At 39.4% G+C, this 13,427-nt stretch overlaps 1 protein-coding gene across 1 annotated transcript in view; it reads left to right on the plus strand.

Annotated features, from left to right (window-relative positions):
- The first annotated feature begins 701 nt into the window (after positions 1 to 701).
- NETO2 (neuropilin and tolloid like 2) overlaps positions 702 to 13,427 on the plus strand; it is a 29,591-nt gene continuing 16,865 nt past the window's right edge. The window contains exon 1 of the mRNA XM_062586384.1: positions 702 to 800. Coding sequence (XP_062442368.1) covers positions 767 to 800 — 34 coding nt within the window. The 5' untranslated portion in view covers positions 702 to 766. The remainder of the gene's footprint in view (positions 801 to 13,427) is intronic.

Genomic DNA, 13,427 nt, shown 5'->3' on the forward strand with positions numbered 1-13,427 from the left:
GCCGTGGGCAGCCGGCCCCCGCCACGGGCCCGGCGAGTGGGGAGCAGGAGGGGAGCAGGGGAAGGCGAGGCTCTTCCCATCGCCCCGGGCGGGCCCCGCGCTGCGGGCGCCGGACAAAGGCGGGCAGCTGCGATCCCGATCCAACCCGAGCCTCCGCGCCGGGCTGCGCGGCCGCAGAGGGGTTCGCTCGCTCGCTCGCTCGCCCCAGCCCGGGCGCTGCGTGCGCTCCGCAGACGCGGAACGCCGGCGAAGAGCGGGCCGGGGTCGCCGAGGGGCTGCGCGGCCGCGCTACGGGCGCCCCGCAGGCACGGGGCGAGCGCCGCCCCCGCCCCCGCAGAAGGAGCAGAGCGGCCCCGGCGCCTGCGGCTGCTTGCGGGGCGCCGAGGGGGGCGGGCACATGCGTAGAAGCGGCTCATCCATGCAAACACCCCTCACATCTTAAATGAGCTCCATTTAGCGGCGGCCGCCTCAGTCAGGCGGGGAGCTGCCGGGCAGCGCCCAGAGCGCCCGGGGCAGCGCCCGCGCCGCGGGCAGGCTCGCCCGGCGGAGCCCGCCGCGCCCCGCTCTCCATGGGACCGAGCGCGGCGGCGAAGGCTCCGTGCTCGGGCGGCTTCGGCTAAGCGCGCCCCGCGCGGGGGCGCCGGGCATGGCCGCAGGCGGGCGGGGGCCGGCCGAGCCGTAGCCCGCCCGCGCGGGGGGCCGCCAGCGCCGGGACGCGGCCATGGAGCGCCGCTGAGCTGCCGCCGCGGGGTGCTGCCGGGGGACCATGGCCCCGCTCAAACTCTGCTCTGTGCTGGAAGGTAGGAGCCGCCGGGCGCGGCCCGCCGGGCGGGGCGCGGCGCAGGGTCGGCCCCGGCCCGGCCCCTGGCCTGCCGCCCGCGGAAACTTTGGCGCGGAGGCCGGGCGCGGGGCGCGGAGGCCGGGCGCGGGGCTGGGGCTGGGGCTGCGCGCGCCGCCTCCGGGCGCTGCGGCGGGCACAGGCGGGCGCCCCTGTTACCGGAGGCACGATGTGGTCTCAGCAAAGGTTTCAAGTCGCTGCGTCGCATGCTGCCCACAAGCTACTGCCCGCCTGCCTGGTAGTTCGCCTTTGCTTCTCTTGTGGCTTTTGTGTCTTGTTTCCAACTTCTCCGGGTTGAGAGGTAAACAGCTGCGAAGGGCTCCTCATCCAAGCGGCTCTTTGTCTGTGCTGTTATTCATACAACTCAGCCGTGGGAGGAGGCTCGCTTTTATAAAAGCAAGCTCGATGTGGCAGTTAACCTTGTGCCTCAGAGATGATTTCCAGCATTCTCGATCTTCCCTAGCAGTACCTGTATCTTCTCTAGCAATAGCAGGCTTCAGTCATCATGCTTTTTTATTAAATTACTCCATTAGGGAATTTTTAAATGTGTGCTCGCATTATTTAAGCCGTAACAGCATACTGCAGAGTGGAGGAGTGTTTCTGCTATGTCCTCCCACCGTACAAAAGTTGTAAAGAAGTCTATTTTAAATCCACTGCCCATGTTCTTATCCTGAAGGACAGATGTCTTGAGGTTTTAACTAAATACTTTTTAATTTATTACCATAATAATTAGAAAAAGAAACTCTCAATAAATTCCTACATGTAGGTATTAACCTGATGTTTCTAGCTGTTGTAGGAAGATGAGGTTTACTTGGGGAAGCATTTAGATTTTTCACTTTCTCTTTAAGTAACACAGTTAAATACACTAAACCGTAAAACAACCATAAAATACAACTGACATTTCTGCTTAAATGCATGTGCATATTCAACTGCACTTCAAAAGTATGCAATTCTTAAATTTGATTATACAGGCTCTCTTGAACAGCCTAACCGCAGTCTTATAAACAAACTATAGTGTGTCCAGTTAAAAAGAGGAGTCCTTCTAAAGGAAGGGTTTTTTATGATTTATAACATATAAATCACACAGAAGCATTAGTCAATAGGTGTTAGTATGCTAAATGCATCACTTGCCATGACTACAGAAACAACCTGTCATTATTTAGCATCATTCATTTCCTTTTATCTCCTCTTCACTAGAAGTCTTTCTATAGTCAGATTATTACATCTAATCACAAAGAAGAAAAAGGATTCCTATAAATAGGCACATAGATTTAACCCTAAAAGGAAAAAAATCAGAGGAGCAGTCAAAATAAGCTTCTGTATTTTACAAGTTGCATACTGCAAGCTTTTAAAATTCTTTAAGGAAACTCTATCTATAGTGGTGATAATCCTTTTTTTTTCCTCCTTACAAAGAGCTTTGTATTGAAGTTATTGGAGAGTTCTATTTGCCCATATCTAAAGAACCATCAATCTCAGTATATTGTGAAAAATAATGCTCCTTTTAATAATGTTTAGAAACAATTTAATCTCCCGTTCTTAACATGAAATGTATTTGTACATTTCTAGCATCCAGATTATATTTTTGGACTGCATACCCCAGGGCAGAAGCAGGCCCATCATATTCAGTTTGTGGTAATTCACATTTCTTATCTTGTTCTTCAGCTATCACTAATAGTAAGAGCTTATTTAAATAACATCTTGATATGATTATCATTGCCTCTGCCCACAGTGTTAAGTAAAAACTTTTGAAGTCTCACGTTATGTACTGATGCCCATTTTGCGTTGATTACTTGCTCCCATCCAGATCTACTAGACAGCAGTGCTGAGGGGAAGTAATGGTGCACAAGAGCCTGAGGTTGCAACACTACTGCAGGTCTTGTTGAAGTGGAGCCCAGCCCAGGCTGACCTGCTTTCTTAGCAGTTCATACAAACCCTACTGTGTTTTTGTCTTTTAAAGGCAAAGCCTTTGCTTCCCAACTTCAGTTCTCAATGACATTTTAAACACCAGTAGAGTATTTTTCCTGTAATCCTAGCACAGCTTGCAAAATGCAAGCAGCTTTACAACACTAAGATGTTAGAACCTTGTACTTCATAGGGAGGAAAAACAGACCCTTTCTTAATAAAGCATATTCTTGCTACGCTTTGGAACTAAATATGTGTATTTCACCATATCTCTTATTCTGCCAAATGTGTTGGCTAAGACCTTGTTCCAGTTCTTCAACTCTGCTCCCTCTTTCTTTCCCATGTGCAGTTATTTGGTTAAAAAGAGTAAGAATTCAAATCCTAAAAACAAATCCTGACTGTACATTAGTTTTGGACTATTTCAGTTATTATCTTGGATTAACATAAGAAGCCAAAAAGAGAATTCTGTGGTTTCAGTCCAGATACTTCAACAAACAACCAATACTAACACAAAATACTAATACAAAATACCCCGGAAAATTGACATCCGCAGCGTTCCAATGAGGTACAGAATTATTTCCAAATCTGGTAGGTTGCAAGAATGTGAACTACTATGATTAACTTCCTGCCATTCTGCTCAGCCTCCTCATTTGCATTTTGGCATGATTTTAACAGCTAATTTCTCACAAACAAGTACTGTTAGGAAGTAATGATTCCTTCCACATAAAAGCTAGGAATTACAGCCTCTTGTTTCCAAAATGAAAAGGTTTAACAATGGCCCAAGAGAGCTGAAAACAAGCAGAGAAATATATACTTTTAAAATGTTTTCATGATTTCATGATTTTTCCACTGGAATCAAAAGCAAGATACTTTCTATGGAGGCTACAGTAGCCCTAGTAAAGACAGTATCAATGTAAACCAGAATTTATTTTTACTTAAAACAAGAAACTACTTACGACCTTTTCTGCAGCACTCAGAAATGCTAAGCACCAAACAGCTTATACTGAATTAAGCAGAAGTAACTCAAGTAACTACAGAACAGGTTCCAAAAAGCTGCTGCATTATAAACAAGGGAAATATTTGGTTGCTGTGCATTATGCACTTTCTATTAATGAATATACAAACTTAATATCCAAAATGTCCTGCTTCCAGAGTAGCTTAACTTCAAAAACATGAACTCTGTAGTTTTCCTAGGACATACTTAACAATACTGCTAAAATTTTTACAGAACAAGTTGGTTCTAAACATATTGATATTAATAGAAAAGGTCAGTGTATAAATCAGGTACATAATTATTGTCAGTACAGAATAACATTGGATTGACGCTAAAGGAGCTATTGAATTATTTATCCCTACCTAATGAAGATGTTCTGTGTCTTCCCTAAGGTATATTTCATCAAGAGAGATTAAACAGAAAGATTACCTCCCAAAAATAAAGTTTATAGGCTATTCTTCATTTATGAACCTGTCAGAAACTCACAATACAATTGCAGATGTTTAATAGCTCCTTCTACCATCCCTGCAATTGTAGCAAAAACAGTTCTTGTATGGATTATTTACTCGCACAAATAACGCATGTAGTGGAGGACATGCTCATCTGGGCTGAAACAAATGCTTACTTACAGTGTCTGGAATACAACTGGAATTTTAGCACTGCAGGAAAGCTTGCTGCTTTCTGCCTCATACTGCAATTTGCTTTTAAATTAATTAAGCAGTTTTGGACAACTTATAGCTTGCTACCTGTCTTTATATATGACTGACAACTGCTACTGCAGGTGATTGGGCTACAGAGAGTGTAAGCTTTCTAACAGTTACCATCAACTAAGTATTTCATGAAAATTTTCCTCATTTATTTAATCCTCCCTATGCTTCACTCCATTTTCTGGTATTACAAAGCAAACCCACTATGCAATAGGAAGGGCTGCCAATACTTTAACAGTGCCTATCACAAAATGTCCTTCTTTAGCATACAATAAAATCCATGAACAGTCGCTTTTCAAGGGACTGAGAGTAAGTAGCTAGAAAAAAAAATCATTTATACTTTTTAGGCAAATTTTTCTCAAACATGACAGAAGATGACAGCAGCACTCTAAAAAGATTTATTCCACGACAGACTTCCCTGAAAAGATTTCTCCTGAAAAATAGGCTATTGATAATAATATAAAAAAAAAAAAAAAAAGATGAAGAAGTTTGATACAATCTGATCTATTTCCATGTCAAAAGTATCACTATCCAGAAGTATTGTAGGCTGGTATTGAGTACCTGGGAAAGAGCTTCTCAGAATAGTCATGTACAGCAGGATCAGCCCTGTCCACTTCAGGTAAGTCATCTGACCTTTAGCTCAGTATATATATTTTGACTAGTTTTATTGGAACCCCTCATCAACATGGTTTGCACGTGCAGCCTTAGCAGTCTCTTGCTGCATACAGCTTGGATATGGGGAAAAAATAAAAATAAAACCCACCAGTTCCATATACAAAGGAAAGCTGCTATTTTAAAACTGAATGTTATTTTTCTGGCATAAGTTTTGCTGGCAGACATACCCAGAAATGGTTTATAAGTAATGGGATGAGGAAGAAATGGAAAAATAAACTGTTTAGATATTTCTAATGGAGGAAGAGATCAGAAATATTAAATGCTTTGAGAAAATCTGGAAGGGACTGTCATAAATCTGTCCAAGCATGAATTGCTCTGTAGATGATTTTGATCAAAGGAAAGTGGGAGAACTGCATTTACTTCTTGAATCAGTTGACCTGATTTCTCTGCAGAAATATAGAGCTCCAGTTTGTTTCTTTGGCAATCTTAAAGAGAGAAATCCCTATTGGAAACAGCTGGGGTGAGATGAAACTGTTATATCTGAACATAGACCTGAGTGCAGACATCCTGCTGGCACGCTAAATGCCTAACAAGATTTGGATCTCAGAGAGGCTCTAGAGTCTCTGTTAATAGCTGATGAAGCCCACTTCTGCCATCAAGCTTTTGAGAGGAGGATTAGAAATGGGTTGGCAGCAGCTCTATTACCATGCTCTGGCTAATGCTTCCTTATGAATAGCTAAAGCATGTCTTCCCTGATGCACACCTTCATCACTGTCTATTGCAATCCTGCAGCATATTCCAGTATCTTAAAAAAGGAAATCACTGGAGCTGTTAATAGGTTAAGTTCTAGGCAGCCAACTTAACTGTTCTTTGATACTCATTTTAATAATCTGCAAATGTTCCTTTGAGACCACAAGAAATTAGGGAACATACACAGAACATACACAGCCTGCAAGAACATGTGAGATTCAAAAACTGTTGTGTTTTCATCCGCAGCAATAAAATTGTTTGTCCCAAAAAAAGCAGCAACAGATGCAATCCAGTATTCCTTTTATCAACTTGTAAATGTCACCAAATGCTGGGAAGAGAGAAAAATCTCATTCTCCTGGACTTTACAGTTTGTCTGTTTCTGAGCTAAAAAATGGTCTGAATCAGAAATGCATTTAATTAGCTTTCTGAAAGCAAAGGAGGTGACCATCCACTTAGAATTATATAAAATCCAATGACTTCTGTTTTCCTTCCTGCACTCTACCTTGTCTATCTAAATTACAAAAGTTTTTCACTAGATCTGTCAATTATTTTGCATTTCTGCAGTATTTAACATCATGAGACTGCAGACTTGATCAGAGTCTTTAAAGGCAACTAAAACAAATACTTTTGGCCAGAGAATATGAAGGGATATAGTATCACAAATGTCTTTACCACATTAATAGCTATAGACGTGTGGAAAATCACTAGATGTATATGCTGTGATACTGCTATTAGCTGTTACTGAAACTAACATTAATTTTAGCACACAGGGCAAATTAGGAGCTAGGTTTAAAAACAGTATAGAAAAGGATTCATTCCCATAAGGTAACACACGGTATATAATTAAGATGCAAGTATTATTCTAGGCTGCATCTGCCAGAAAATAGCAAGCATCGTGGCTAGATTTTATCATGCATTATCTGTGCCAATTACTGTCTATTTGGACTATATGTATACAAGGTGCTGCCTGACCCAGGGAGAACAGCACAGAGATATAACAGTGAACCCTGCTTTAAGCAATGTCTGTCATCTTTATCCCTAGGATTCTGACTACCAATGTACTAAGAATATGTAATACTCCAAATTATTTTTATTCTATGAACTGGTGGATTTTTTTTTTTACTTTTTCCTCAGTTCTGCATGACTGCTTCCAATTTGCTTCTATGCTTGCCTGTGCATGCGTTGATTCCTCACTGTCATCACTGAAGTAAGACACTGCTCTCAAAGCCACTCAGCAAATCTAGTCTGTTTTCTCTGTTTGTGAAGATCCCTAGAGCATGCAGAAAAAGCAGAGGAAAGACATACCATACAGTGCTGAGAGCAGAACTGTATCCCATGAAATCTAAAGAATGTCTCTTGCCAGAAAGTACAAGCATATGTCAAATTTGCAGCCTAAAGCATTTGTTTTTCTAAGCAAAACATTGATTTCTTAATGTTGGCTGAGCACCCTTTTACTATAAAAGACAAACTATCTACATTACTCTCATTTTTAAAGAGAAATAGGAGCCAGTCATTTGTGAATCTTCCTCTTTATACTTCAGTAAACAAACTGAAAAATATTTTTTATGTTTTAAATTCATTTTGGAGCATTTTAAGAAATGCAAAGAAAATTTTGAATCCCACAAACAATGCATGTTTTATTACACTGGCTCAGGTGACTCTCTTGTATTATTCCATAAGCCTATTACAACAACTGAGTAGTAATAATGACTTGCAATATATCGTTAATGTCTTCACCCTTAAAAAATTTATAAGCTGTCTGCAGGCTATGTGATCTAAAATATTTCATGCAAAGAATGGAGAAAAGGAAAAAGATTCTTTAAAAACAGAGACAGAAGCTTGCAGCTTTTTAAATTTCTAGTTAATCTTCACAAAGATAAAAACTACAGAGCTTTAAATGGTAATAAAAAATTATGCACCATACTTCATGGAATAAAACTCTGTAGCAAACAGCAGATTAATGAATAAAAAAGCCCCTCCTAGTTTGTCTGTCTCAGTGACTATGCTGCTGTTTACTTAAGGAGAGCTCTTTGACAGTTTAGATATCATGAAGGAGATACTAAAATAACTTGGAGAAGCTCTAACCTTTGTTATCTGTACAACTAAATGTCTGCACGTTTATAAGGTCAGTCTTCCATATTAGAATTCTCACCATACTCCTTCATTAAAAACAAAACAAAGAAAAACACCCTTCTATCTCTTTAGTATTCAATTTAGTCATGCAGTCCTGCATTGTGCTCTTTTTTGCTTACAAGCCACATTCAAATGGCATTTTTAGACACTTGCTCCTTCTGTGTCCTGTATCACAGAAGAATGTGGACCTAATCTAGATTTTTTTCATACACACTGAAGAGCAATCATGTCATCACAGTAACATCTATTAGGCTTTTAGAAAAAGGAAAAAAAAAAAAGCAGCAGAAGACTACTGTGTCCCATTGCAAGTTCAAGCGCATTGTAACAATGAAGTTCAGTTTCTCTGAAATAACAAGATCAGCATTACTGGTCCTTCTGAAAGTGCTATAAAACTTCTACTCAAAGGAGCTCAGTATCTCCTCATATCTGTTCTAATTGCTGTGTCTGTGTCCCCACGTGCTATGCCAGGACACTAGTTCAGCACTAGCTGTGCACTGCACCATCCTACATCAGGCGTGTTGTTTCTAGACATCTTCCTTCTTGTACTGACTTTATATGGTCCAAATTAGTCTTTGAGTTTTGAAAATATTTTTTTCAGGTAGTAGTATGGATTTAGGACACAAATGATTCTGTGCTGTTTTTAAAATGTACATGGAAGATAGGCTGATGGAAGTAGTCCAAAAGGGTTAAAAATATCTTGGCTAATTCTTCTTTCTTTCTTTTTCTTTCATCCTGAATATTGACAGGTTTCATTTTCAGCCAAAAAGCTCCTATTTGCCATCCCATATTGTACTGCGTCACGTAAATGCACCCAGCTTAAGGCAACGCTACCTCAGCACTCTCACAAGAACAGATACATGTTCTCTCTCCACCTTTTTGGTAGCAATGCCACAGAGATAAGGACAGCCCATGTATAGAATATTAATTGTTGAGACGCCTTTTTTTTTTTTTTTTTTTTTCCATTTTACTATTACCAGGGATAAAATCAATGGCTAAGGAAAGCTCTTAAACATTTAGTACCTGGGCTGCTTTGAATACATCTTGAGGATCTTTGAGAGCATGAGGAGGACAGGCATTGCTAGAGAAAGACAAGAGTTGGAAGAGGTTAAAAATGAAGAGGACAAAAAAGGGCAAGGGGACAAAGAGAAAGTGGCCTGTAGTTATTATACCCATGCAGCCATGTAACATGAGAAAAGAAAGACAGTAAGACAAATATTCAGCCCATTTATCTGCTGTAATTGCCTCCATATCCATGCTGTTCTGCAGGCAACATGCACTATTCTTTTACACTTGCACAGATATACACGGCTCTGGGCTATTTATAGAAACGGCATAGGCTTTAGCGGAAACCAGTCAGATTTTCTGAAGTCCTTTTAGGAGGCTTGTTTCTGTATCTGCATCATTTCAAAAAGAGAAGTCGCTGGATGGTGTAACTGAGTATCTATTCTGGTGCTGTCTGTCTGCAGAAGAGAACACTTTCATTGAAATAAACATAGATGTCTACTGATATTTTTAAGATGAAAAGGAAAAAAAAAGTTATACCTAACAGCCATAGTAGATAGCTGTACTAAAATACAAGTTTTTCATTGTTATTTAACGGTGACTAGCTGTGTCAATGTTGTTAGTTATGAAAATATTTATTTTTCTTATACAGGGTTTCTGTGTTTGTTTGCTTTGTTTAAGAGAAAAACACAACACTCATTTCTCATTGTAGGAAGCAGTACAAATTATAAAGTCGTGTAAATTGATTTGAGATTGTTATGCCCTCTCAAAATAGAGGCTGGGTATAACACATCTTTAAGTAAGATCAATTCAATAAAAGAACATACTGACACATTATTTACATGCATTTACTTCAGTGATAAAAGCTAACTTTAAAACATTACTCCTAAACTAGCATAGGAAAGAGCAGAGAAAATACAAAGACAACTTTATAGCCACTTGTTAGGAACAAGCAATCTCAAGAATATAAATGCATTATAATATAATGCACTGAAATTTAGGTCTTTGAATTTCACAGTTTAAACACAGGGTCTGAAAAAACAAACTGAAAATACTTTTGAAATTGTAGCATTTATAATACGAAATACTAAAGATTCAATCTCTGAAAATTAATGTCAATCATGTATCAGTGAAGATGAGATTTTTGCTTATTTTGCTTTAGTAACTAGAGACCACCCGTAATTTGAAGACAAGTAATGAATACTAGACAGTTACCTCTGAGTAATCAGTTTTCAATCTAGAGTGAGTCAGCAATGATTAACGACTGACCATTTGCATTGGGATAATTAGAGTTAAGAAGTATTTCTTCTGTAGATTAACGCTAATTAAATTATGTATATATTGTCTAGATGGAAACTGCAAAACTAGCTAGATCTGACCTACTATCAGATAATCATCCATAAAAATCAAATATGCCTCTAGGATTGAACTCTTACTTACCAGATTCATACGGTATTTTGGAACACCCAAAGTTGTGTACTTGTCTCACAAGGGAAAAAGTAGTGAGGAAGATCTCATAACTATATACAGTCTGTTTCAACATGGGTAGAGAGAAGAAAGGGCAGCAGAAACATACCTAATAGAACAGAAGTGCCAGTGCCCAGTCAGGGACAGATTTTTATTCTTCCCCTCCTTTCACAAGGTATTATATCTATGCCAAGATTACCGTAGCATCCCTAAGAATTCAAGATCACCATAGTTCACAGTGCATGCTCACTCTTGTGTTCTCTGAAGGGCTGAAAGTCTAACAGCAATGCAGGGAAAACAGCCAGAGAAAATACCATTTCAACATGAGCTGTTAAAATGCCTGATCAATGAGAGGGAAAAATTGGGAAAATAACATGAACCTCTTGAATATGACAATAAAATTCCTCCTGAAATCCTTATTCTACAGTAGTAAGGCCATGCCTGTTTGACTTAGTATGAACAAGTAAAATAAGAACATGGGAGAGGCCATACCAGGTCAAATCACAGGTCCATCTAGCCCAATATCTTGTCTTTCACAGGGATGTAAAAGCAGATTATCTCAAGAAGGATATAAAAAATGAGAAAAAATATATCATGATACCTCCCCTAAATATCATCCTAGACTTCCAACAACTCATGGTTTGGTAGGTTTTTTAAGAAGAATTCTCCAGCTTAAATATGTTTTATGACATGTGCATTAGAAAAAAAACATAGTTTATTTTGAACATGCCAGTTCCTAGATCTGATAGCCCCTGTTTTTTCCCCTCCTGAAAGAAGCAACAACTAGTTGCTCTCTATTCACCATCTCCATGACACTTGTGATTTTATAACTTGTCTCGTAACTCCTCTCAGTCAGCTTCTGTCCAGACTGAAAAGTCCTAATCTATTTAATCATTCCTTACATGGAAGCTGTATTGCCTTTAACTGGACCTTTTTCAGTTCTGCTATATCTTCTCTAAGATGTGGGTACAGAATTGTAGATATATTCAAGATGGAAGCAAACCGCAAATTTGAACAGTGGCATAATTATACACTGTTTCATTCTCTATTTCTTTCCTGGTAATCCCTGACAAATGATTTGGGTTTTGGACTGCCTTTATGAGCTGATGCTTTCATGAACTACCTATCAGAATCCTAAAAACTCACTTCTGAGTCATAATGGTCAGCTCAGAGCCCATATGTGCAAAGTTAAAGTTTTATCCAGTGCCTCACTAGGTATCTACCTATACTAAACTTTACCTATCATGTTAATAACCATTATACTCAGTCATTCAAGGTCAGCCCTTGTTTTTACTGTCTTAAACAACTTAGTACCATTAATTAATTCTCTCATCTCAGTATTCACCCCCTTTTCCAGACTATTTATGAACACGCTGAACAACATGAATTCCTGTGCAACTCCTCTGGTGACTTCCCACCATCCAGAGACCTGACCATTTACTCTTGGCCGGTCTTTCTTATTTCTTAACCCATTTCATCCATTCCAAAAGCTTCCCACTTATCTCACAGGTGGTTATTTTTTTTAAGAGCTTTTGGTGATTGTTCTTATCAAAAGCCTCTTGGAAATCCAAATAAAATATATCAGCCACATTTTTCTTAGCCTCATACCTGCTGACTCTTTCAGAGAATTTTGGTAGGTCTTTGGAACATGATTTGTATTTACAAAGCTATCATGATTCTTTTCCCCATATAGTATATTTATCTGTGTACACTTATATTCTGTTCTTTATCTTTTTCTGATAAAGGTGTTAGTCTAACAGAGAATGAAAGGAGAGAAGGCAGCAAGAGAAGGAGAAAAAGGTTTGGGGGAAAGAGTATAAAAGAGAATCTTCAGCAAGTAGAATGATTTTACAATTTAAATCTAAAAAAACACACCAGCAAACCAGAGTGCTTGCAACAGTGGGCAAAGGCTGTCAACATCCTAACTGTTGTCACTGCCCAGAGTACAGCTCTCCATCATTAGAACCTCTTCTAATCTGTGTGTTTTCTGCTACCACAACATTTGCATAAATCACAGGTATTGTGGCAGCATCACTGCAGTCAGTCTTGCAAGGACAATTCTACAATGATTCTGAAATCCCCTTAGGGATAAGACTGCGCACTGTCTCCTGTGGTCCTAATTACTTCTTATGAGCTACAGAAGTCTTTTGTATGCATGTTAATGCATGTGGAGTTTTATTATAAATATGGTTCACTACAACAGCCAAACATTCTGTTTCAGGATATAAAAGTTATAAAGAAGGTAGATTCCATTTAATTTTATAAAATGCTTGTAAGTTGATAGATACTCTAGAAAAGATTCTTGAAGTCCCTTCAAACAGTAAATTGCTATTCTCATAAACACCTTCTTCAGGAATGTGGAAAAAGTACCTACAGTACACTTAAACAGCACAGGTGTCCTAAAGCTGAAATTTAAAAGAATACATTAATTATTTTTGTATATTCTGTTTTTGTTGCTCTTGTTGTTAGTGATACGGGGATTTGCATGAATCAGGGCTGTAGAAGATAGCCTTAATTTTTGTTTGATTACTGATGTTTTTCCTGTCACACTTTTCTCATCAGTGTTGCTGGTAACAATTCTTGTAGTGGAAGGGATTGCTGTTGCACAGAAGACACAAGGTACAGATTTGGGTTGACGATTTTCTTTCAAAAAATGTAAGAGTTTTGTAATTTTGAATGAAGCAAAATAATTCAAAGAAAGTATTTGTGTTCAGGTACTAACAGCTCTTTAATTAAAACATGAATCTCAATATTATCCATCTTTCCCCTTATTTACTGCATTTTTTCCAATTGAACAGGCTGTTTAGTCACAAAGAATATGGAATTTCACTCACCCAGTTAAAATTCTAAGGTTTTAGACCTTAAAGATGGGAGGAAACACCACAGAAATTCACGTTTTTTTGTATGTTACAACAAGCTTTTCAAACAGTCCACCCACGAACATTTTTGAAGCCAATGCCTCCTGGAAGAGGAAGACAACAGTTTAACAAATCTTATTTTCTCATATCTGGGAGCAATC

The sequence above is a fragment of the Rhea pennata genome, chromosome 13 (genome assembly GCF_028389875.1).
Source record: "Rhea pennata isolate bPtePen1 chromosome 13, bPtePen1.pri, whole genome shotgun sequence".
In the NCBI taxonomy this organism is placed as follows: domain Eukaryota; kingdom Metazoa; phylum Chordata; class Aves; order Rheiformes; family Rheidae; genus Rhea; species Rhea pennata.